Here is a 27,713-nt window from a genome sequence, read left to right on the forward strand (position 1 = left end):
TCACGTTCTCTGACCGTAGCTCTACCTGGGTAAAACTTGGAATGCAGGTAAATGTACTTTTGGAAAACCGATATTGCAACGTTGCCTAATTATAGCCTCGTTTCAGTGGTTCACGTAGGCATATTTTTAGATCAATAGTTAACCAGCATTTTCACGGTGCGGGTAGAACCGTGCGTGAGAGGTTCAGGTCGCGTGTCGCACAGTTTAAGTCGGTTGACGTTTGCGTCTGACAGGCGACGCGCTGTTCCTGTCTGTTAAAGCGAGATGTTATGCCAATCAGGTGTGTTTGGAGACAAAAGCGACTTAATGGCGTCCCGGCGTGATCCCCTAGCTATCCAACTAACTTGGTTTAAGCTGAAAATTTAAAATTGTGCGCAGAACTCGCGTCCAAAGATGCAATTTGCCAAAAAATTAATAGTAAGGCTCAGATTGCATGTGCCATGTACTTCGAGGCTCGTAAACTACCCGTATGTCCATTTTGTGGAGGCAGTATTCACAGGATCCGTAGGTTGTATATTCTGTATAACTCTTTGTTTTTTATATTTATTGTTACATAAGCATGCTATGTGCTAATATAAATAAAATTAATATATAATTATCATCATTTTTATTATCACAAGCATAACTTGACGGTCGTTGTACATGATTTATTTATGTTTTGTTACTGGTTATTTTTCAGTCCACTTAACTTTATAATTACAATTTTTACCGGGTTTGGCAATTATTGCCTTTTCTTTACAGCATAGCTGTATCATTAAGGCTAAGGCATTCCATTAACAAGGTACACCTAATAAAAGCTCATTTTTTATATTCATTCTCGGCCAATGTTATATTTTGTGTAACATGTATTAGCATTCGTTTTCCCCATTTTTCGATTTCGAGGAGATATAGACAGATGTCGATAGGAATTCATATTATTGAAATATAAATATCATACATGTACAACATACTCAGTCATGGTTTCTGAGAGCGTCACGCTCTCAGAAACCATGACTGAGTATGTTGTACATGTATGATATTTATATTTCAATAATATGACAAAACTGTCCAGAATGATAGTTCTTTGATCCTGAGACAAACCGGCCTCCAGGGTTAGCCGACTTCAGGTAAACAGCTCCCAAAGCGCCACCTGTGAGCCCTGGCAAAGCTTGAACAAAACTGGGCGGAGGCAACATAGGCACGTATAACTCTTTTATACTTGTCTGTCTGGGTGCCTTGTGGGCTAGGTGGTGAGGTTATGCAAGTCATCTGTACTTACGTTACTTGTACTTTTGAAGATAAAGATGGCTTGCTGTTGGCCTAAGCAGGATGGTTATCAGATCCCCTTTAGTGTGTTAGGATATCATGATCTTTAAGGTTTGTTATTATGCTCCTAAATGTTCTTTTCTATTTGTTTGTTTAATGTTTGAAGTATTGTTCTCGTTAGCCTACATATGTTTTCTTTTGGTCGAAATGTTTTCATGTCTAAGGTAATTGCTTTCAATTACCGTAATAATAATATGCTTTCAGTTGGCTGTTTTGAAATACGTGAAAGAATGTGACATTATTTCCTTGTTGACGTCACATTATGCAAAAATGTTCCTGACAACACAATATTTTACCTTTTTCTTCCTGAAACACAGATATCCGATGAATCACTATTAAGTCTATTACCTCTTATTGCTATGCATATTTGATAATTATGGACGTGCCGTGATTACATTAATGTGTTCTAATCACGTACAATGAGACCTTTCTATAGCAATGTGTGAGGTGCGCCTTTTTAATATACTGTCGCAATCATCATTTTTTACGTCTCACCTGTTGCAACCCATACTTGCCGCTGTGACTGTAAATGGTATTCAAAACAAACAAAAAATGGGAATTCCAGAATCCCACACAATGTGTACAGGTTAGGGTTAGCCGGACGTAGCGGGTTTAGTATATGGGACAAATATCACCTGTACAAAGTAATGGGATCCGGACCACGGTTCCTAGCTAGCCGACTACCGTTCTTGTCACACGCACTGACGACTTTAAGCGTTTTGAAAATTGCTATCCTCCCACCCAAGAGAAAAAGAAGCAGAAACAAAATTTTACATAAAGTGACACTGTAATGAATGCATGTAGGAGTTCGTCTGGCTTACTTAGCGAATATTTATTTATTTATTTTTTTTTTAATTTTATAACTTATTAAGGTAATGGCCAGTTGGCGCTAGAAACATGTTTAAAAAAAGGACGATGGAAAATAAAGTAAATTGTACCAAAACACCCTTCTCTTGAGCTCGTGCATCAATGAGTGTATGCAGAACTCCAAAAAGTCTTGTAAACAACACTGTGTTAGAGCTTGGCAGAAAACAACTCGTATCGGTGGAGGTAGTTAGCTGGGTACATAGAGAAACTACAGGCGGCAACCTCTTACACTTTACTGTGAAACTAGAAGGGAAAAGAATAAGGCTGACATTTTCTTTCTGTAAAGGTTAGATTCCTGGGAATACTCGTGTGCCTAGTTGAGGACTATCATAGCCACTTGTGAACATGAGTTAAGATTGCGTCTAAAGAGCAACTGGTTCGTCTATCTCCTCACACAAATAAACACACAAACCCTTATTGCGATGCTCGTTTTACGTTTGATTTTCCAAGTTGCATCTCTTTGTTTATTTACCGCAATTTGTGAAATAATAATAATAATAATAATAATAATAATAATAATAAAACGAAATGGAAACAAAAAAGTGCATCCGCTATCATGAGTACATATGTAAATAATGTGTGCAAAGATGTAGACTATATCACAAAGCATTTCATAACCGAAGGTAATGAAACTAAAGTGTTAGGTCCATCGATCCAAATCCCCAGGTTTAACATGCATCCTCTTGTTTCAAAGCCTTTCTGTATTCTACTCATCGCTAGGAGGAGGCCTGTTAATCACTTAAGCTGATTGTATTCAGCGAGGATGCCCGCTGGATCAATCTGCATAGAACAAAAGTTAAATTTGGAACGAGCACTTGCCTACAAAGAGCATTTTGCGAGAGCATTTGCTCTTTGTTTTGTCCAATTATTTTCATTTTGCGAAAACCAAACCTCTTTACTCTTTACATGATATTTACCTACGGGCTTACTGTCCGTTGCCATGGATACCGACAGGCTGTACATATCAGTTAGCTAAGAAACTTGAAATTATTTTGCGTGTATCTTTCTGATTTCGTTGTGTTGTTGAACCATTTGAATCTAGTCAGTGTCTATGAGGCCATTATGCGGCAAACGGTGGATGGCCATATTTGATCCGCGAGCTTTCTTGTTCCGAATAGCATATTTTGAAAATAAAATTTACAAGGATTTGAATGCAAGCGTACTGTCCCAGTTAGCGTACTAAGCAGTTTTTCTGTTTGACTGGGAAACCGCCTTTCGTGATAGCTGTCATTCAATGTAACGTCCGGTAAAAACACGTGTTAAGTACATGGATAGAGCATTGATTGGTTTTCCCCCTTTAGATTGCTTGAATGTTACTTTTAAAGCTAAGGATGCACCGTGGACTTAACATGCTGATCTCAGAAATACTAGGGAATGCTGATGTTTCCCCAGTGACAAACCTGGTTAAATTTTCGATCAAACTTGTTCTCTTTATTTATAAATCTTTCAGCATATGTGGTATCGATATCTGATATAATAAAAGAAAAATGATTAAAGTGTGGGCTTTTGTGCTGATTGGAAATATTCATCATATTGTCCGTTCAATAACGTTTCTCATTGTAGAATGATTGACCTGGTCCGGCAACGGCTTGATCGAAAAGGGGGTTACACGCAAAAAGAATGGCTGTTCTGAACCATTCAATTTAGACCGTCTTCTTTCCTTATCTTCTCTATGAATGTTGCAACATTGATCATTAATATCCTGTACTCAAGATTTAATTTAGATATTCTTTTCTCTGGCTTTCCTTCCGTGATTAACAATCTTTTTTCTTACAGCTTGCCCCAGAAGATGCGCACAATATATTAATTTTTCTTTTCACTGGACCATAATAACTCTGTCCTCTTAATTAATCTAACGTGATGAGGTCGCCATGAACATATTTGGCTCAAGGAATGTTCTACTGTATCTGAACCGTGTGCGATCAGTTGCGTATTGCCTGCCAAAGGCTCGGTAGGCGTGCCTGTATTGATTTAACGTTCCGGATAAAAGGGAAACGAGATCGCTATAGGGGTATCCAGGGACGTTTGTTCCCAATACTCTCCCCCGTCTCCTTCGATGCCCACATTTCATTTGAGAAGAGGCGTAATGCGGCTCATCGGAGCCCTTTTCGACCACGCTCCGAAATTTGCTCTGGCATTGATGTCTACACATTTTGAATACTTTTGACATAGTATTCATCCTTAATCCCACACTGGGATTGAAAACTGATTCTTATTGACGCATGTTTTGACCACCTCGTATATTTGACTAATGAAAAATCACTGTAATTCGGTGCGAACCATCAACAGGGATATATATACATACATCGCCAAACAGATGCGCCCATCTTTTAATTACACCGTGGTTTAGAACGCTACAAAGGTTCTCTGCCGTGAACTTAAAACACAGATGTTAAGGTCAACCAGGTGAAATTGAGGTATTTCAGTCTTCAACTTTAGTCTTAAGTCAACAACACCGGAGGCCAAACACCACAACGGTTCTGATTTTTTCCCTAGCGGAACCCAGGGATTATCGGTTCCTCTCGCTTTGCCTTGCCTGCGTTGGGGTATCACCCTTAAGCCCATCTGATCATAAAATTTTAATTTGAAACTCAGTAAATCATCTAACCAAGACTCCGCTACTGCTATCTGTATAGCGGGGTGGTGTTGGTGGAATGAGATGGGTGGGAGTAAGTGTATCTTAGCGTGGAACCAAAGCACCATGAACTCGTTGCACGGAAATCTAATCTTTGGATTAGGTTAGACTGCTAAAATCGGATAGCCGACTGTTGAAAGTCATTTATATTTTTGTTTAAAGAGCACAAGTAAAATAAATAGTGTCGAGGCAATATTTCAGTAAATCGACGGTTTTGTAATCTTACAACTAGCAATATACTGTTATTTTCCATTACTGTGTTTAAGCCAAGAGCGTGAACATGTAACTTCATGACGCAGTTTCTCATTTTTTATTTCCTTCTTTGTACATAGAGCAAATCATTATCCCGATCATTATTTATAACAACGAATAAACATGTTTTCAATTAATCTTCATCACACTGTTCCAGAATTCAGAAAGCGCATTTAAATGAGCGTCAGATCGCGTGTGATCTGTATTTATTGCGTTGCGCACATTCCTAATGAATAGGATTAACTGTACATATTTTTCTCATGGAATAGATCGAGACGACTAAAAACAAGTCTACAGTCTGTAATGTATGTCAAAAGACAAAAAAAAAAAAAAAAAAAAAAAAAACTATTATCGATTAACAGAACATTCTCATTTGTTCATAATAACAAAACTTACGGACCGCCATTGAAAACTTAATGTTCTAAAATGAAAATAAGTTGCCATTTTGTTTTCATGCGACTCTTGCTTGCATTATATATTGCAAAACTTTATGTCTGCTACAATTATTAAGTATATAGAAGTAATGGATACTGACAGAATCTACAGCAGCGCTCTTTAAGCCCATTTTCTGTCGTAAAAGGTGGGTTGCTTTTTTTTTTTTACTTCAGTGTTTCCCTAACATTTCATAGTTATTACTTGTATCACAATCATATCAAATTGAAAATTTACTTTATAATCAACTGAATAATGAGCTGAAGCATTTTGGGTGTATAAAAATACGTTTTATAAAAATATGATGTACTAGTTTAGTGCACAGCACTTGTGGTCATAAGTACATTGGCAGAGGCAGTAGAGCCAACCGATACTTATTTCTTTATCGCACGACGATCGATATTCCCTTGATGTGGCTGCCCTTCTGCAATCAAGATGAATAATACCCACTTAACCTAAAGCAATGAAAGGACGCTCAAGTTTGATCTCACGCAACTCTCGTTACAGACAAGATGGAAGAGACTTAAGTGCCATTGCTTGGATAAACTCACGGAGAGATAACGGTGATTTACTGCCTCCAGGGTCTAGAGAGTGAATCCCGACTCCGAGGCACTTGCCAAATAGGAGAAAGAGTCCATTTCACTCAATGACGCGTGTGGCATGCCAACGATAAGTATGTATCTACTCAAATCGAATTTGGAAGCCCGTAGGTTATGTATTTTATCTTTTTTATCAACTTGTCGGCTGGCCAACTGCTCAACAATCATTTTAATACATTATTGACGCGTATTAGAGTTTTGGTCTTAACCGCAAAGTCAATGCATTTAATACACTAGAGACGCTCTGGAGATGCTGCCAGTAAATTTCATTACGGAAATATTAAATTTGCAGGTACTCGTTGAGACATTGGACTTTAGATGATCAGAGTATTGTCCCTTTAAAGAGCTTTCATTATGCCATCTGGCAAGAAAGTTTGTTCAACCGTTCAAGAAAAAACACAGCGCTTCCCGGTCTTTCTCTTTGCCATTTTAATTAAAATGCCCTAATTGATGCATTGTTTCCTGGTCTAAACGCGATGATCCTCGCTTTAATTAAATGTCCGCTTATTATCCTTATTTACTGCCTTGTTTAATTAAAGCGTCTGTGTCTTAATGATCTACTGATAGTTTACGGAAATTCCAAAGTCACCTTGATTAAAACTGTCAGTAAATCGAGGTAAAAAATATATGCTTGGTAATGTGCTGCTGGTTAATTGAAATAAATTACCGAGGCCCTCATTGCGTACTGTCCCTTCTGTACCCTTTCCTAGTAAAATTCACTCATTCAAATCGTATTCCAGGTAATCCTCTGAGGTCACGGTGACCTTGGTGTTGTGACGTCAGTAGAGGTCAGCCTCCTGATTACCTTTCATCAGTGAGAAGTTCTAAAGTATCTCATTAAGTCTGTACAAGAGGTAGAACGTTGAGTGTGTATACCACCTTAGTGGAGCGGCGCGTTTATCTCGATGTTCCAGATCATAAAGCGTTAACTCGAGTGGAGAGACAGACTCAGAACTAGTTGCCTAGAATTTACGATTCACGGGAAGCGATGTTCTGGTAATGGGAAGTCATTCCAAGAAGTGTTTACCTCCAGGTGCATAATGTTGGATAATTCAATGAATTCGTGATATATGATATTAAGTAACCGATACACGCATCGCTTAACTGCACGGACGGAGAAGTCTATGGTAGTCCAAGTTCTATATCTCATTTGCAACACGTCAGACGGAGACAAGATACGAAGTATATAAGTCAGAGATTTTAAGGCGAGGATCTGTCATTTGTGACACCACAGAGCACTTGAAAAAAGTAACGGAACCAGGAAGCTGAGAAAGGAGAGCAATTAGAACAAAAAGGTAAGATATGCTTGCTCTTCCCAATTTTTCAGTTTATCGTTTTATGAATGTATTGACGCACGCAGGCATAGATAGCAGAGACAATAGAACTGCCTGTGTTTAAAGTTCTAAGCTGGACGTACATGCCATGTACAGGCAACAATGGTGTCCATTTTATGTGATGCAGCACGGTTTGGTAACTTCTTCTTTTATCAATCTCATGATCACCATCAAGCTAGTTGCTATAAATCTGACTCGTTCTATGAGATTAACTCGCAGCAAATGAATTTATGCTTCTCTGTATTATAAATAATGAGCATGCCGTACTGTCTCCTACATTTTGGAAGAATGCCATATTTATAGTGGTCCAAAATGGGCGGCCAATTTCTGATATTTTACCTGTTAACATTATAATGAACCTGTTATAAATTTACAAATTATCACTCTGATGTACTGTGTTCACATACATCAGAATTCATTTACACTTTTGCTTTTTACTTGTTTTGCAAGTGCGCCGTATTATGATTATCCTTCGCACTGATTTTATGTAAACTTGTAGTTTTTTTAAAAGAACTGAAATATTTTATATGTCATGATGTGCATATATTCAAAATGTGTGTCACTGTTGTTGTTACGTCAAACCTGACATTTTCTAAAAGAAAGAATTGCTACCTGTAAGCTAGTTAATAGGAGCAAAGCGGAAATGCGTGAAAAACAACTTTGACGGCGTCAAGAAGCCACGTACATGCTTCCAAGAAACGCTGTTTAATGAAGAGAATGTCGCATCCAAAAGATCAGAGACGGAACCATCAAGTTATGTCATTCTTGTTTGTTGGCATCTTTCAAAATCTGAAATAATATCTCTGAACTAGAATTTTTTTAGACTAACTTTGTTAAAAGTTTACTTCTAAATTGCAGCGATATCCCTCAAATCGTCCCTGAATATGGATTGTTGTATTCAACCTCGAGTGCACCCCCTCCCCTCCCTTCTACCCGTACCCCACCCCCCTCAGCCCCCCAATGTGCCAAACTTAATGGCAACTCCAAGTTCTGTCAGTTTGGGTGTAGATGTGCACTTTACATGAAAGTAATATGAGGTAGGTAGTTTGCAAGGTAAAAAGTCCACGTCTAATTACGTGACCTCTTGGTTGAGCTGATGCTCCACCAGGTAATTTTAATCAATAATGGCAGGGGTGGGGAACAGAATGGGCGATGTGTGTGTGTGTGTGTGTGTGTGTGTGTGAGGTGTGGGGCGAGATACGCATTTTCTCCACACCCCAATCCCTGGGACTGTTTCACAAAAGATTGGCTTTGAATTAAAGACGAAATTTTGGTCGACTCACCGTGCAAGATGTACGCAGATAAAACAAGATTCCACTTAAAAATGTTCTGGTTTGAATCATTAGATAAGTCCTTCTTTTTATATAACAGGCGCAAAATGAGATTTGAATATCTTAGGTCCAAGTAAAGCACAGATCTGGTTTTAAAGATTGAAGCAATTTCAGACTGAAGGTGTTTTTTGTGGAACCTGTTCAGGTCCTCCTTTTTGGATGCACATGTTCGTTTCTGTCCTTTCCGTTCTTCCTTTAAATTAGAAATTATTTCATTGTTTGGTATACATAGCAGACCTTTCCGGTCGTTTTAGTTAAAGAAGAATATGAAATGCATTAAAAAGAGTAGATTGATTGTGTGTTGCCACTCTATGTGCACTGTGCATGTGTGCAGTCTTTCTGGTCTTCCTACAATTCTATTATAAATAATTAATTCCATGATATTTCTATGATTGATAATAGAGATATTATAGAATTAATTATTTATAATTAATTGTATAATAAAAATATTATAGAATTAATTAAAATAATAAATTCTATACTATTTCTTTTGTCTGTTTTCCACATGAGTGTAACTGCGCTGAATTCAGCATTCTCTTCTATTGCGCTTTTAAAAGTACTGGAATGAATAATATACCTGGCCCCTCCTACAGTTAAACACAACACGCCTCATATTGCAGGAACCGTGCTTCTGGCATTGTCGACAGGTCAACAGAGGTTTCTATGCGATCTTAAAGTGGTGTAAGGCAAGCAATTTGCAGTTAAATGCTGGAGTCCTTTCATTAATTTATCAGCGTACATGCGATGCGAATGTTAAACACTGTCGCTTGGTTCGCCTACATGGCGTTCGATAAACACGTATCAGATTTGGATTACTGTCTATATATATACTCAGTCGAGTGTTGAATATCATTAGTTCCCAGAGGAAATCATGACTGTATAAACCTCCTTTTCTTTGTTCCGTTGGTAGGTACATTGGCACGGAACCCACGTTACCTCCAGAGTCGACGCAACAATCGGATATCATTGATGTGCTCAATATCGCTCTGAATAGCCGCAATGCAAGGTATTGTGGACAAGGTGAAACTGAAGAATGAATCTTGGGTTAATGTTCACGAGATCGCATCGGTCACAGGTTGCATAGCCTAACTTCCATTTAGGTGAGTCACGCGACACGGTATTGGAACTTTGGAGAAGCAGGAGAGCGGAGCCGTTGGCAGCAATTCAGTGAATACAATCCACGTGTTTAAAGGCAAATGACAATGCTACCACACGACGACGCAATAGAGGTACTTCCTTACGACCCTCCCGAATCCGGCGCGTGTGAGATCGACGGGGAGTGTAGGCACGTGCTTGCGTGCTACCACGTGGAAGACATCGGTCCCATTCACGTATTCCTCCAGGGGGACGAGGACAAAGAGGACGGGGAGAGACCCGAAAGTTACACAGCGATGCTGATGCTCCCTCCAGGCACGTACCCGGCTCCGTCATGTACCGAGGGCGTGTGTACCTGCGGAGTCCTTCGCCCGGAGCAGGTTCTCTCGGACGAAGAGATGCTCTCGTACGAACAACAAGAACAAGAGGAAAACGACGTCATAAGACACCCCAAAAAGAAACGAAAGTACTCTTGGTTTCACGGCGAGGACGTTGTGGCACTTCCGGTCTCGAGCCGGGTGGAGGACAAAAGTGCCGAAAAGCACAGAAAGTTTATTGTGCGTGTGATTGTAATTGTGACAGTGGCCATCTTGTTGATTAGTTTCATTCTTGTTGTGGTGATGCTGAAGATGTCAAACCACATAGATACTCTTGGTAAGTGTGCATTTTCAACTTTTTAGTCATCATTTTGCAAAAAATTGCCCGCACCGATATATCAAAATGCATGAAAACGGGTTATATCTTTTAATCAGAATGTTATAGCTAAAGCAAACATACTGAATGTATTGGTGTCAATGCCTCTGTCATTACCTTATGTTGAACAGTGATTTGATTGTTGACCATCCTATTGCATTGCACTTTGAGAGTGCTTTGTGGCATTGTGTGATTGAAATCTAGTCTCTAGAACCATTTCAAGTACCACACATATTGACAAATGTTATATTTCAATCTATTCGATGTCTGATTCTAAGTTTGATGTGAGGAACCCAAAGAACGTTTTGCGGTTCTTAAAATCTCCTACAGCAAGACATTAAAGGTCATTACAGGATATGATTTTTTAAAGTTGCGAGGGACATAAATGGCATCCTTAATGTTAAAGCCGGGAGGGTTTTTTTATTTTCTCGCATAAAATGCATCCTGAAAAATCTTTAGCCGATGGATATAACCTTTCTCTTACAAAACGCATTCGAAACGGGATTTATAACGTTGTATTTGGATAATGTCATGTGGAATAAAGAAATTATAACTGTTAACTACGTGAAAAATAACACATTCTATACTTAAAAGAGGGATATGAATATTTCAGAGGCAAACCTTTATGCCTAAGTTGGTAACCAGTATGGTAGGTGGTATAACATGTTGTCATCAGTGACAAGGAGGTATTAATGTCATTTTAATACTTCGAACAGAAAACAGAAAGGCAGGCAGATCGTGATGAAAATTGAATGGCGTTCAAGAAGAATGGCAGTCACAATAAAACGCTTACAAATGAAATTATGAAATGAACACATACACCTATCCTTCTTCGATCGACGTGTCCGCTCCCTTAAATCACTGATTAAAACAAAATGATCCTCTATCGAACCTCATCGTCCTTGCCAGAGATTTACAATTGAAGAGCCCCTTTTTTATTGCTCACCCATTGATAAATCGATGGTGGCTTAGTGGCTTACATCATAATATGTTCTTTTAACAAAATATTCAATATCTAATTAATCATACCAACGAAATTATTTTCTGTAAGAAACGCATTTTGTGAGGAAAGCAAGTGCGATTCGGGTTCCTTTGTAAAATTAGCCGTACGGTGACGTCACTTGGTCTATTGCCGGTCAAAAAGTAGTCCAGCTGTGAGCACGACCAAGTACCGTTCTGTACATTAGATCTTCCTCTTGTCTTACTGGTCAATCGGTTAGCTCGGGGTCAAGCGAAATGTAGACTATAGATTAAGTTAAAATCCCATACATACGAAAGGGGCATCGTCCTTTGGAGAAGTCTGAATAACATCGTGAATTATTGATAGACGTGAGCCGCAGGCGGTTCTGTTCTTGGCAGTGTATGGTGAAAGCAGACACTGTGAGACTGATTATATGACAGTTTTATTATATGGTCACCGTTCTGGCTGAAACAAATTCATTTTCTTCCATGTATTTGTTTTCTAAGGATGTGTGTGTGTGTGTTTGTTTGTGTGTGTGTGTGTGTGTGTGTGTGTGAGAGAGAGAGAGAGAGAGAGAGAGAGAGAGAGTGAATAAGCCTACTTTAACTGTTCAATTTTCCCGATCACCCATAACGGCCATTATCTACTAATAACGTTACGTCGTAAATGTTGTCTTAGATATGATCGTCTGGTAGGTATCATATTGGCAAAAACACTTCATTTATCAAATGTAACTATCATATACATCTTCCCTTTGTCTTTTCCCGTAATCCGATTTTTCTAATAGGTCATAATGGAAAGCTCGACCGATCAATTTCTTTGAAACCATACCAATTAGACCGACTTGGAAAGAGAGTGCCAACTTCTTGTCATGTTTAGGCTTTTCAATCCTGACAAATGGATGCCTTAGTTTCATCTATTATTCCTGTAACAAGGAGTAAATGGGAAAAAGAGATCCATACTTACGAATAATATCTAGATCCATCATTTTCCACATCAAAAGAAGAAATGTACCGAGGTGTTGGGAAGATTTATGATCTGCCTATTATAGCATTGTGTGACATGGTGCTTGTGTTTGAAGTTTCAAAAATGTTCCTGACTTTGTTTCATTCCATTTATTCTTTGAACAAACTAAGCTGTGAATAGAGAAGTATCTTTTTACGTTTTATATTTAAAGAAAACGCTCAGAAAATACCGTGCTATGCTTGCACTGGGTGGATACCTGTGAATACATGCAGTTTGAGTATGGGCATGAAATGGTTTTTACGTGCATCTACGCACGTTTTCCACATATTTTTTCTTTCAAAGATAAATAAAAAAATGAACAAAAAGATAAATGAAATGGAATAAAAACACGGATTTCTTAAGAATAAGAAAGAAAGAAATAACATTTATATAGAGGATATATTATTTGTTTGTTCACACATGAACTTACCTCGAAAATATTAGATATACCTGTAGCTCAACCTTGTTGTTAATCAAAACTGTCATTGGAAATTTGCTGTGCTCTTAAAACAACTTACATGTCTGGGATTGTGGAAATAACATCGTTTTATAAAAACTCGGACAATTTTTATTAATTTACTTTAATTTTAGGAGAGCTGGCAGACGACACGGAGTCACGTGCTCAACGTGAACCGTGACGTCATGTCTTGAGGGAAATAGTTGGATCCGAGACGAAACTCAAAGTGAGTAAACAGAAAAAAAACTGAGTTTTTAAAACGATGTCATTATGAGGGCTTGCTTGGCCAAACGTCTGCTGTCGATATGAAATAATGTGATTATTGATAATTAGCTTATTCTTCATGCACGCAATAAAAGGAAAGTTGCTTGAAGAGCCATGACTTACTGTAATACGTAATTTCATTGTTCAAACACAATTGTACTATATTGGATTTGCTGTTCGTCTGCATGCTTCGGGTTCATTGACCGGAGATTTGTATTAAATATTCCAAAGTGCTTGTTCTTAAAAATGAATCTGGTGCAATTGGTCTGGCAGAGGTCGCAATGTGTTATGGCGTGTAGCCTTTGTTTTCAATTGATATCATTCTACATGTACGTATTTTACTTAACAAAAAAGTTTTTGTCTGTTTGAAGTTCTTTTACGTATACATGTATTTATTAATAGGGTGCACCAAGAGGCATCCGCAGATATCTCTCAAGAACATAAAAAGTAAAAAAAAAGTTAAAGCAAAAAAAAAAAAAAAAAAAAAAAAAGCATTACAATTTCGTTTAATTTGGTTTTACGACAATACAAAGAATTAATTTTCCAAAATGATAACTGCTTTGTTTAAGATTTTTTAATCTGTAATTGATGAGTGATGTTTTATGCCTGGTCAGACAAAATTTGAGAGGAAAGTGCTGCTTTTAGAGCGGAAACCCGATGTTTTAACTGTTAAGAGGTGCAAAAGGATGAAAGCTGGGCAGCTTTAAAATACAGGAAAACACTTTAAAGCAAAAAGCTGGCTCGTGCATCAGCACAAAAATAGTCTAATGTTTTAAACTCTGCGAGAGAAAAAAAATGCACTGAATTAAGACATAAATATAGAACGCGTGAAGTACCTTCATGGGATAGCACAGACATGAACGTATATATATGTCTGAAAGGCGTCCTAGGATATAAAAAGACATTGACGTGTGTGGAGGTAGTTAGGAGGAGACGATGAGCGACATATTGTAAACTCCCTTCAATGGAAGGCAATTTTCGAACGTGTAAAAGAATTTGTTTGACAAAGAAACGGATTGTTCCTTTAGTCGACTGATTCAATCAAACTGTCAAGCTTAAACAAACATGTCTTCACGCCCTGAATGATTCTGTTTGTCAATCGCCATTAGCGGGATGCCAACATCCATTCGATGTAAACACATGCACCTGTTTTACAATAAAGATGTATCTCCAAAACTGGTCTAGACTTTTAGTCTAAAATTTTGATCTGCTTTTTTGTTCAAGGTAAATCTATTTGTTTCCATATACGCAAAACTCTTGTAATAAAACAGGCATAATATTTTATTTCGACTGCTACTAAATATTATTTTGTATTGAGGGTCGGGTCAGAGAAGATAACAATTTTGGGCCAAACCTTTGGACCAATCGTCTTCATAAAGTTCTTTCGTGAAGTTGGTGCTGCGTCAATTTGTTAGCTGCTCACAACTACAACATAGCTTGCCTTTTTCGCAGAAAGCAGGAAATGGCAGATAATTTACATTCACTTTTGGTATATTTTTAGACAAAATTCGGATAAAATTAGAACAAATGTTTCGGGTTTTGGTTTCCGGACCAACTTCTGACTAAACTTTTATTGGAACCATGTTTTGAAATGTTAGTTCCACTTCACATGCCGTTCATAACTATACATCTCAATGTACCGTATACCAGACAGGCTGACGGTAGGCTTACATTACGTTACATTTGCCTTTTGTACACAGTTTTGAGCTTACGTATTTGCCCTTTGATTACAACCAGCGGGGATCGCCAAAGTCTATGTATTCAAAGATTAGAAAAGGTAACTAACACGTATTTCCGAACCGTTGGTGTTATGTTAGGTCTGCTCCTCGCCTCACGAGTGTATTGATTTAATGTGAGACCTTACGGCTAGCGGAGTGTAAGAAAACCGAAGAAATTGCAAAAGTGATTTCTCATTTTTATCACGCAATGTGACTGCTGATGGCATATTTGAAAGTGCCAGGGGAATTGAATAAAAAACAATGAACTGCACAACTCTGTATCAAATTAACAAATGCCAAGCGGTAAGTAACATTTCGATCTAACGGACTAATTTAGTAAGCTGGGAAAAACAATGGTCGTAATTGAATTGCGACTTCGCGATGGTACGAAAGTTAACAAATTACCCCAGAAATGTTCTTTGAGTCTTAAGGAAGAGGAAAGAAGATGGTGTAACGGATGCCTCAACATGTTCTAACACTGCACAAACTGTTGGCATGTAACTTAACACTTCCCGCATAAACTGACTTACGCCTCTATTTACGCATTCGAGAAATTCGTTTATGTACAACCGATTCCAAACTGTTGAAGATACACCCGATTCCAGAGCGGCAAACATGGAGACTCACAGAAGTGGTGTTATATTTTAAGTGATGAACTCATGTGAAAAGACATGTTTCGTGAATTCATTTCAAAAGATTCACATGTATTACTAAAATATATGTGTTCCCAAGATGTTTGCGTGCACTGAATGTGCAAGAAAATGACGGATTAGTCTAGTGTGCTCTTTCAGCCCGTCTGTAGGTCAGGGTCTGTAGAAACCTCCTTATTGTACCTTTCAAAATCCAACTTAAGTCTGAATTTAAAAATTAAAAAATGCACAACATATGAAGAAGGTTGACATTCGAATTATCAGATGGAATATTTAAAGTTCAAATGGCCACCTATGTTCCAAACAATATTGATGTTACAAAACAAAAAAACTGTTGAATAATTTCTTCATTATTTGCCAATGTTTCCATTTTGGGTTTGCGTTGCCGAAATAGCGTTATTGACTTTCTGCGAACTTTAGCTCACGTGTCACGATAGCTCATATTTCACAAGATTGATTTACAAAACCGTGTTACAAAATAAACACCTTTGCATAATCTTATTATGTCTGTCAGTGTTTCTATTTTTGACTTGCTCTGCCAATAATAACGTTATTGACCTTCTGTGCAATTTAGCAAACGTGTGACACGAAAACACATTCTTTATGATGATACGATATGTAATATGTCGTCCAAAATTATTATGCAATTCTTCCGTCGAGTGCTGTCTGTTACATAAACATGTAAACAGCTTTTTGATAAATATTCTCTATATATCTAGCCTGTCTTTGATCTGGTTCGGTGACAGCAATGTGTGATGTAAAAGTAGTCCAGAAACTGTGACCATTCCATGTCATATAAGCCTGTACCAATAATTTAACCTTTCGGGTCCATGTCTGTTGAAATGTTGCATCTGTTTCTAAGTATCCTGGAATTTTCTTCACAAAGGAATGCAAATTGAAGAGTACAGAAAATTGAGTTGTGGCTTATCTGTCCGTGTGCGACTAAACGTGCTCTGTGATACGTTGTCTGTTCATTTCATGTATACCAGATTTTTAAGAACAAGATGTTGTAAATTGAAAGCAAAAAAGTATTTCAACCTAATGAGCTGGAACAGGTGGGAGGTTTGTACCTTGTAATTCTGGTATACCCAAGTAATATTTATGACAAGGCTGGTTTCACTTTTAGGGACCTATACATCCTGTATTGCCTCCCAATATACCAATAAAGCGGCGAGCAGAAGGTCATCTTTTCGGTCACTAATACTTATACCTTAAGGGTGTTTTAATCACGGCACTGCGTCCGCCATTGTAATAATGGAACCCATTTGACGTCAGTCGCCTAGAGGGTCGCGCCTCTACCATTAACCTTGCCTATTAGCTCCACTTTATCCTTTAATCCATGTCTAAACCACTGCGATGTACACCTCTCAAATCGGGCACAAATTGGGCAACTTTCAGGTGAGATAATGGGCCAAAGGATGAATTGAACTGACGGCTTCACATTACCCTGCTATTTCGCCTGTAGTTAACATTCGATCTTCGGTGTTATTTAAGGTGCGTCGTTGATCATTCTTGCAATAAACTGGGCTTGTAAGGTCGACCATCTTTTCAAAAGCCCGATACCTTGTTTACTGTTTTGCCAACATTCTGGCACATGTTGTCTGGTTGTGATTAAGTAATTGTATTAACTAGCCAATATGCACAAGAGAGACGTTGCGAGAGAGAGAGAGAGAGAGAGAGAGAGAGAGATGCATTTTGTGTAAAGGATTTCTACATCTTGCTGGACCATTGTTGTGAATGATCGGAAAATGTTTTTTTTTCATCCTGAGTATCAGCACAGTTGTTTTATAACTTTATAACTATAGCGTGGTGCTACGCGAACAACTTTCATCTCCTTTTTGGTGATATGTAAAGCTTGGACATTTGGTAAAATGCCACTCATCAAACTCAATTGCCACCCTGTACATAAAATACCTTTACAAAATGGCAATAATTAAACGTAACATTTCAGGAAAGTGTTAATTTATATGGTAAATGACCAGTTTCTCTATTTCAAGAGCAGAGGCTACATCACTGAGCAACTTCTGATGGATCAAGCACGCATTACTTGTGATGGGAAATAAAGTTAAAACAACTGCGTGTTCATCTTGTTCGTTTGAAAAGGTCATGTTGTTCCAACTTGATTTAAGCCTAATTTGATTGTGATTGAGTTAGTTTTATGTTACGGGTCTGCTCCCCGTAGTTTTTTCAGTGGGGGGTTAGTCAGTCTAAATATACACCATGAATGCAAATATGTATTGATTTATACTGTGAACAGAATGTTTTCACCTTCCGCCATCCATAATTCCAGATATTTTCCTTTCTAAGACAATGTCGTTGCCGGACGTTATACAAATCCCATAAGGATGTAACTAATTTTCATAATTCGTGGCATTTCCCGAGTTTTAGTAATGAATATAGTGAAGTACAGCACTTTTTTCAAATTAGTGGGTCATTTCCTTCCTAACATAATGAATTATTTTCAGGTTTCTATTTTGCGCCTATACAGCCCGTGCAAGCAACAGCAATGCATTTCCCATTTTATCTGGTGCACGCAAATGTTTTTGAAAGCCAGTAATATTACTTCTAAAGTGCATTATGGTTAAGGAGTTGGTCTCTAATGTAAATTGTTTGGTCAGCCCTTGTACAGTTTCATTTCATTTGTGAAACGGGCACTTATTTTAGCTGATGTGTATCGACGTGATGGAGTTTTTAACGTTCAGTTGAACTGTTTAGCGAAGTTTGAAAAAACATTCCTGGAATGTATCTCACGCTTTAGTGCACTTGAATGTTAGAAGTTTTCACTTTTGACATTGGTAACAAACTCACGGGAAAGGCATGGCAGCGAGCCTATTAGCAAGGGAAATGTACTTTTGTGCTTTGTTCAATGTTGGAGATATATGGTACCAGGTTCGTATAGATTGGAACGCTTTGTTTAGCCTTATATCGGAATTGTATGATCAATACGATGTAGTGCTCTTTTACAGGATGTATTTTAGTAATGATTGTCGTGCATACTTCCTGTTTTGTTCATTGCCATAGTTACCGTGCAAACAATATGAGACTATAAAGAGGAAATATATATCCCACGAGTATTGCATGTCAATGGACAATGATGCTGAATCTATCTTATCTTCAAAGAAATATTCCCAGATTACAAAAAAAAAAAAAAAAAAGAAGAAATACTTAAATGCCAAAGGTCTGCAAGTTAAAGAGCGTAATATCACCAAATTTGTTTATCTTATTAACCAATATTTTGGCAAGAGAAATCACTAATTTATATTGTCGATGATATGAAACGTTTGTGCTATTCATGTTTAACCGGCTGAAATAAAGGATGAAATATGGGAATAAAAGCCGTGTCACATTTCAAATTGTATGCAAACCAATACACGGCAGAACCAGAGCATACCTGACTTCAGCATGCACAGTAAGTTATTATCAGTGTCATGGCGGGAAAATATGCTTGGAGGGTGGGGCAGCTGTCCAGTGCCTACAATACATGCAAAGATGTTATTTGTACTGAGTGGTACTCATCTAGACGCTGAGTGAAGTAAAAGTAGGAGACTTCTGATGGACCGAGAGATAGGAAAAGGCCAACACTTTATATTTGTATTTTCCTTTTTTTTTTTTTCAAATAACTCGGGGGGGGGGGGGGACTGCCCAAACCCCCACCCTGTAGTTTACGCCCCTGGTAATATTCACAAGCACCAGTTCATCTGCCTGAAGTAACATTAACTAAATTGAGAGTTATTTCAAAGGTAACGACAAGAAGGAATTGATTTTACACTGAATATCCTTGGATTAAAATGTCACTTAAATGCCAAGGCCCATAGCGTAGCCTTTTGGCCCCTGCGATTGCGTGTTCCTTTGACGTCAATGGCGGCTTTATTTCTTCACACAGCTTCCCGTTCTAGTTAGCAGCCATATAATCCTCTCCCATCTGAGGGGAATTATCAGCGTTGTATACATGTGCTCACACATTGCTCAAATGATCGTGTATTACATTTCTTGTTGTCTTAAAGCTTCCCGTCTTCCTTGTAGATGAAGCATGATTGTATCCCAAAATTATGACATCTCGTTCTCAAATGATATAAACATTTCCCTTCCCTGTCATAATATTGGATTTCTATTGGATTTGTAACTTTTCACTCGAAGTGAAATGAAAAGTAAACCTGGTTTTACAGTTTTGAGGAAGTCAGTTATGAATTAAGCGCCAAAATTCCCTTGTACGCTCTTTTGAACTTATATTCTCCAAATCTCCAATTCTCTAATTTTTTTTTTATTCGGAAAACTATAAACTCTTGCCAGCTCACATATCATCATTTGACATGTAAATGTGTTGTTTTGTAAAGAAACAAAATGCTTTTCGTTGATGTTGTTTTGATTCGTTCATTAGGTCTTTGGCTTAAGGTAAATACGTTTTTATATTAATGCGATTAAAAAATGCCAACTGATGTCAACTTTGTCAGAAATGCTAAGCCGATTACTAAAGAATTTGTCAGGATTACCAGTGATTAAAGAGTTCATTTTAGTTGTGCTTATATTGCAATCTTTCATGAAAAGGCAAATACGTCAATCACTCAAAGCACTAACATACCAAATAAAATATTTTTTCCGAAAGTATCGATTTATAACTTTGAATAATCTTTTAAGATTAAAATGTTGCACAGGATCAATTAGCCATATCATTTCTTTAAATGTTTCGTTTGTGAGAGGGCAATATATCTTTTCCATGCTTCGGTCTTGCAGGTCCCGCATTTCTGTTTCAAGAACGCAGAAAAACGCTTCTCCAAGCTTTTAGGTGATTTATTCTTAACAGGGATTAGTACTTTTGTACAATGTAGTTAACTGCTCCATTTAGGTCCGCTTTCATTTTAAATGAGATATTTTAAGTTAAACGCAGTAATTGCTGGGGATAGGCAATTAGCGTTATTTATGAATGTTTGGGAGGGAAAGATATACAGTTTGAAACGTGGAATACACTCCAATGTACTTACTAGCAGATAAAGAGAAACATGTGTCTGCTGACACTCCTAGTGGTATGTATTTCACTAAATATTTTTAAGTCAAGTGTTGATGCTAATGAACCAAACTAATATCTTTCGCCTTAGAAACTTAGGTAAATGCTGTTTTTCCATTCACGCACTCCGGTAGATTCATTCAGTTCCTACACGGTAAATTTCAGACGGATGTTCTTTGCTCTTTTCTTGGCGCAGTCTGTTTTGGTTTTTTGCGGATATACCACGTGCGTCATAAAATTCCCTTGTGGCAATGAACGTCCTGTCGAACGACGGTTAGTGTTTTTAATGCGGCCACCGACGTCGTGTTTCATGCTTTCTTAAAGAAGATAACTAACAACATTGGTTTTACAGTATCTGTAAACAGCTGTTTACACCTGTACATGTATGGTCCATTGCAGACCAAACGAACGCAGTTACATGCATTAAGATGTACAGCTGTAAATCAATAGAACCTACCATCTCGTGAATTATGGGTCGTACCGGTTATAGTATGTCAAATTAGAAGCTAGTATGAAGTAGTGGGATGAAAACAACGCTGAATATGTCACGGCATAGCTACCAGGCGAAATAGTGATATTATATCAAATGTGTGAAAGGTTTCAACTTTCATTCAATAACAGTAATAAATAACTATGTATGGTAATAAGATGGAACGCATCAGCATTCATGTATTAATTGTATTAAGGACAACATTAAAAAACTCCTGGTACCCATTGAGAATAATTCAGAGAACGGTATAATTAAATGAACTAATTAAAAAACTGTATTATTGCACCCCAATGCCACATATGTCAAGTGTAATCTTAGTGTTGCTTCTCTTACTAGAACCAACCATATATCGCCATAGTCACTTCTGACGATAAGGTTGAAGACTGCTGTGCCTTTTAATGTAGTTTTAACCGAGAAAGCATATAAAAGTGTGATAGCGTTGACGTCACTCCGGGGGCCTTGGCGCAATAAACACTTCTCTTTGGGTGAAGTGCCTCCAGGGAAAAGGTGAGCTGGAAGTAATATTCCACACTTTGATGTGATACGTCCTCGAAACATTCACTTCAGTTATTGGATACATCTTTTATCATAATTTAGAATTTCCGAATTAAGGGTCCATGGTAATGACGGCTTACAGGAAAAGCCCTTCCTACACGTTGCTGAATTTTTTTCAAAATCTTTGTTAGAGTTTTCCCAAGTGTAAATACACGAAAACGTTTTAAAGGTTGGCTGGAAAGGTCACTGAATAGATCTGCACAAAAGTCATTAAGTGTTCCCTTGAAAATCATAAGACAATAAGCAGCGTTCTTAGGCAGGAATTAGAGGCTGAATGGTCAGATTTGGATGGCTGTGGAACCGGATAAATTACCGTTTACAAAAAGATGCTTAAACTGTTTCTCTAGCTCTACCTTCTTGTTGTAAGCACTTAATTTGTGCCTTACAATGTTTTTAGAAATACAATTTTATGTATTTCTTTAATGTATGTCAATGACTACTGTTTTCTTTATCTTTGCCTCTACTTAAGCTATCAGAGAAGCAATACAAGGCTATGAAAGAAATACACAACAAACTGATTCCTGTTTTGAAGAAATAATGAATTTTGCATGAAAAAAACATACCACGATGCGAATCTACACGAAAAAGGTTCATTAGGCGCAGTCTGCCTACTCATCCAGTTAGTTTCTAACACCAAGCGCTGCTGTGAAATTAGGTATTTGGGATTTTATCATTTGGCTTGTTGGTGCTTGCCATTTTCACATTTGTTTGATATTAATCTTACTGTGAATGGCGCTACTCTTGAGATAAGAACGTAATGCTAAGTGTTTCCTCAGCACGAGGTAGAACACACACTTATTCCTACGTCTTAGTTCACGTGCACCGAGTTAAGCTCATAAACGTCTATCTGCGAGCCAAAAACATTGATTTGTGAAATGCCTTGCAAGAGTGACTTCGTAGCTATTTATACAACTTATCTGTGAACATATCTTTGAATTATTTAGAGCAAATTTGCCAGATCCGTGAACGCTTGCATGGGGTTGTTTTTGATGTACTGGCAAGCGTCAGCAGCTGACGACTGACGTTTATGCAGATATACGTTTTCCTGGATGGATTGACCTAGACACTGGCAGATAGCGTGTGTGTGTGTGTGTGTGTGTGTGTGTGTGTGAGCGTGCGTGTGCGTGTGAGGGGGGGGGGCGAGGATGAGAGAACGGTCTGGTTTCCCTTACTTTACTGGTCTTAAATGAGGGTGGAGGGGGGTTCAGAATCTTAGCGACGAGCTTTGTGAAAAGCTATGCTCTCTGGAACCCTTACTGCTGCAAAATGTGGGATTGGATGACAGTGACGAATACACAAAGTGCAGTTGTATAATTCACCAGGCCCTACAAGACTAGACCTCACTGTCTAAATTTATTGTCACTGTCAAAATTATATAAATGATATAAACATTTTGTGAGTAAATTCACCAATTATATATCATGCAACAGGAAATCTGCGTCAATAAAGTAACAGAAAAATGTAAAAATAACTAACACTAAGGCTGTCTGCACTCTCTTCCTTCTAGAAACACATTTCGCATCAGCTAATGTGTTTTCTGATATTCATTATGATGGCTAAATCTCTAGCTATTGAACAATGTAAGTGTACTGCATATACCTTAAATTATTCTTCATGTCCATTCACCAATGTCGCGATTCAGTCAGTGCTAGCTTATAGCCTGCCTTAAAAGACCGAGATTGCCAGTGTAACAAGAATGGAAGTCCGCTAGGAACCGTACTCCATTCCCCAATACTTTGTACAGGTGACATTCGTCCTATATACTAACCCCAATACTCCCACTAACCCTAACCTGTACTGATCATATGGGACACCAGACTTCCATTCCTAGAACTACCATTGCTGTCGGCAATCAGCTTCTACCTGCCCGTACACGTGTTAAACGTTACACATGGATGTGCTAGGCTGTCAGCGCTCAATGAGAATGTGTTGGAACAAATTGCACTACTTTCATCATATGATACGGGTGTTTGCGTTTTACCTTGACTTTCATAATAATCTTACCCCTGTGATTGGTACCATTGAAGACCTCTGTAGTTCATAGTTGTCACCCCCTAGTCATATTTTTAAAGTCAGTCATCATTGCCCCATAATGCTACGAAAGTGTAGTTTTTCAATAAACATAGGGCTAATTAAAGTTGTAAAACAAAGATGAAATACAGGTTACCGGCGAGCAGGATATTTTGTATGGCAATAGGAATATTTGTCTGCCTCGAACATGGGTATTGTAAAAACTGAATGGAAGCTCTATGTGATTGCCTCAAACATTTCTGGTTAAGCAGTGCTAAGATTTTAGAAATAAATTTTACGTTTTTCCAAGGGGCCCAAACTCTATATGGACACTTGTCTTCTATCTAACGTTATGTCGTCGATCGTAGTGAGATGCTGACCGCTTTGTTTAGTAAATTATTGAATTTAATTAGAGAGATCAAATTCATCAGACCGCTGAATATCATAGTATATTCGTTACGCCTTTTAGTCGCCCAGGATGAAAAGCGATTTGGGATTCCAAGAAAAGTATACGTGAATTCTTGGAAAAGGATCCAATGTTAAGCACAGAGTAAGCTTTTCCTGATATTATCTGAAGCATACTTACTTGAAGAACATGCAATGCGATAATAAATCAATCTGGCGGTTGGAATTGAAATTGGAAAGAAACATTGAATGATTCATTTTATTACAATTGGGCCTGTCTCCTCAGCCCATTACATGTATCAAAACACCAATTATTGATGCTGCCACTTTCTGGGGATTTGATGTAATGTTGGCTTTGCATTTGACAATCATTCTAATTGCTAGTTTCTTCGTGTAGAGAAGAAATATTCATCGGCGCCAAATCCCTTGCCTGGTACACAAAACTTTGATATATGAGATACTAAATCAGGTCTTCTTTGATACACACAATCAGCTTATATTATTATTGCCTCTGTCGTCTGCCTCAGTCTAAATCAAGGCACGGCTCCAAATGGTGAGAGATAATTGATGACGCTGTCTTATGTAATACTGGATACTGATTCATATTCCAAGGCAAGCAGCACCAAGAGGCACTCTTTTATAATGTTTGACTAGAAAAAAACAGGATTCAATCTTGAAATGATACATTTGTATCAGTTTTCTGAAAAAAAATTTAATGTGTTCAGTCGTTTTGGACGAACTAAGCCCCTACACAGCACAGATACACGCCCTGTCCGTAGGTACGGTATTCTAGGACTGACAAATCTGATTGCATTTATGAGTTCTTTAAGATAAAGAAATATTGCGGAAATTTGTGTTGGTGTTTCCCCTTTTCTGTGAATTTCAAAGATAGCTCTTAAGAAAAAACATTTAAGATTAATATACACATAATTGGCGTTATTTTGAACACACGTATGTTTGAGCTAGGATTTATATCTAGTATTGCTAGAAACCTATTTAGCACATCGCAAACAAAATTAGTTTTGTATTTTTATTTATTGAAAAGAACTGAAATATTTCTATTCTCAGTCGAAAACACGTCACTTGGACCACGTGTCATTTGTTTCCAGTTGGTTTATTCTGATTGACTTTATTTCTTTTCAGTTGATCAACACAACCACAAGGTGACAGCACAGGCTCAGAACAGCCCGGCGCCTCTTGCCTATAAAGACACTACACAAAGGATACACAACTCATCAGCGTCCCCTACCGCCACATTGCCAACGGACAATACATGGTTTTTATTGTAATCCAAATGCAGTGAAAAATCCGAACGATAGATGTCGCTTTCCAGTGCTGTTGGAAATCGTGACATGATGTTACTGTTATATTTTAAACGACATGTGTGGTATCACAATACAACCGTCGCTAAACTGAAGGACATACTCGCGAGTATAAGGGGACTGGCGAACCCTTCTCTCAAGGTACAGTGAATACCAGTTTGTTAGCAAGAGAATGGCGCTGGGCGTTTGAATTCTCGAAGTCTACCCGAACAGTGGCATAATCTTTCTATGAAAGTGGCTAATTCTTTCTAATGCTCTGATCGGCATTCATTGGACTAATATATATATATATATATATATATATATATATATATATATATATATATATATATACATGTATATGTAGTTTCATTGAGTCTGGATATAAACCAACGTTTCTATATGGAGAATAATTGACGTCATTAAAACTTACCAGTTGCACAATGTAAAATGTAGCACGAATATGGAATACAATGGAGGCATGTCTGCACTGAACTGAAACGTTTGGTACGTTATAAAATTACCGCCACTTACTGCTAACGTTAATTCTTTGTAGCTGACAAGTAATAAATATGATATTTACTTTGTAGCACAAAAGTGATTTTATTGTTGAACTTTATTTGAAAACACATTTAAGTGGTGGATTAAATAACGTTTTGGTGTAAATTCCATTATTGTTACCTAGTGATTATTAATTAACTGTAAATAAAAAAAAATGTTTATATTAATGCACAGCTTTCTATCTATACACTGTACACAAGGTAAAATACATATGTCAAAACCATGTACGTTACAGTCCAGATTGAATTCTAGTAACACTATGGAATTACGAAAATGCCCTTTGAGGTTCACCTTGGTCATGTTGAAATTAAATCATGTGAAGCGTAATTTCTTTTTCGTAATTGCCACGTGTATTTTGATTCATGTATACCGGTCCATTACAGGGGCTAGGAAAACCAGTTGTATATCTATATTTGTACCATTGGTAGTTTTTCTTCGAAATCTATTAAAACGTTAATTCAATTAAAAAGTGAAATGCTTGTTGCATTCGATCCGCATTGATTTAACGAGAAGTGAAGTGGAATGTTTCAAATAGCTTAAGATTGGATTGTGACGTATATATGATATCTACTATCTTCAACTACAATCAACAAAAAAGTTGGAAACATGGACATAATTGAATTCCCCCTGTATGACAGATATTGTAACTATTTCATTGCTTTAATTTGGCAATGGTGATGAATGAGTCAAAATTACTGAAAGAACTAACTCCTAGATACCTCAAAATTAAATAGTTGGACCAATTGCAAATGATTGGTGAATTTGAACAGCTGAATTCAAAACTGAACCATTCCTTCTTCCGTCATACATATGACTCTGTATGTTGCTAGCCTCTTGTAGTGATATTTTCAATTGCTTTCAATATAGATGTATTGCCGTAGATTCAGTGTATTACGGTCTCGCATAAACCGGACAGACGCCTGTATTGTACACTATCTGGACGTTACAGTCGCCAAACGACATAAAACAGTATACTCTTAACTTATTGCACACATGACGGGGAAAATTCCCAGTCGCGTAATTGATGCGTTATGTGCACGATCTACAGTCGTTTATTTCTACCGATGAATGAGCCCCATCTTCTCTATCACAATAAATAAACAATATCTTCTCTATCGCAATAAAGAAAAAGTATCTTCTCCGTCGCAATGAGCAAAACTGGTCAGCAACCCGCACCGCAAATACCTAAAATGGGATATCCTATAATAACCAACTTATTGCTATGTGTTGGTGCTTTAGGCGAATGTATAATTAGATAGTAAAACTCAATGATGTTTAACCTTTGCTAGGCTTATGATACTCTGCGTGAACAATCGAAGAATCACGATGTTTTAATCTATATAAGTATATATAATCGGAATCTATTTAAGTAGACATATTTTTTTGTGATTGTACAAAGATATATATTACAATTTTGAAAATATCAAGGAATGGTGGTTAAATGGGATACAGGGCTCCAGCACCGTATCACTTGCACTGAACAGGGGATTGTGGATTATACTTCCACGCAAGGATGCCGAGATGGTATTCCTGACGTGTAAAATTTATATCGGTTGATAAGTGGAATGAACTACACTAAATTTTCAATTTTAAAAATTTACCACAGGCAGATAATGACCCTTAGTGACCCCTTATGACCAGCTGTACAATACCCCAACGGTTAAATCTTTGAAAGATCAGCGTTCAGTACTTATAAAATATGAAGAGTGCTGTAAGGGATAAAGTGCGGGGAAGCGCATTTAATCTATTGTTTTGCATCTTTTTGAGGCCTGCCTGAAATAATATGACTTC

At 37.6% G+C, this 27,713-nt stretch overlaps 1 protein-coding gene across 3 annotated transcripts; it reads left to right on the top strand.

Moving 5' to 3' along the window:
- Positions 1-6,845: 6,845 nt before the first annotated feature.
- Positions 6,846-26,386, top strand: LOC106154334 (uncharacterized). Of its 3 annotated transcripts, none has more exons than XM_087017774.1 (4): positions 6,846-7,385; positions 9,666-10,504; positions 13,101-13,192; positions 25,204-26,386. In XM_087017774.1, the coding sequence occupies exons 2-3, from the start codon at positions 9,952-9,954 to the stop codon at positions 13,145-13,147; spliced, it is 600 nt and encodes a 199-aa protein (XP_086873900.1). In that variant the 5' UTR covers positions 6,846-7,385; positions 9,666-9,951; the 3' UTR covers positions 13,148-13,192; positions 25,204-26,386. The 3 variants fall into 3 exon arrangements, with proteins under 3 accessions (XP_086873900.1, XP_086873899.1, XP_086873898.1); XM_087017773.1 differs by lacking the exon at positions 13,101-13,192 and adding an exon at positions 9,376-9,441 and having other exon boundaries at positions 6,862-7,385; positions 25,204-26,381; XM_087017772.1 differs by lacking the exon at positions 13,101-13,192 and having other exon boundaries at positions 6,862-7,385; positions 25,204-26,381.
- Positions 26,387-27,713: the final 1,327 nt, after the last annotated feature.

The sequence above is a fragment of the Lingula anatina genome, chromosome 7 (assembly GCF_051362555.1).
Source record: "Lingula anatina isolate TDL-2025a chromosome 7, LinAna3.0, whole genome shotgun sequence".
Taxonomy (NCBI): Eukaryota; Metazoa; Brachiopoda; class Lingulata; order Lingulida; family Lingulidae; genus Lingula; species Lingula anatina.

What these genes read in the sequence shown, in the direction of transcription:
- LOC106154334 (XM_087017773.1), top strand. Translation starts at nt 9,952, where the DNA reads ATGACAATGCTACCACACGACGACGCAATAGAGGTACTTCCTTACGAC. An exon ending in AAACCACATAGATACTCTTG is followed by an intron (nt 10,505 to 25,203) that starts GTAAGTGTGCAT and finishes ATTTCTTTTCAG; the next exon opens with TTGATCAACACAACCACAAG.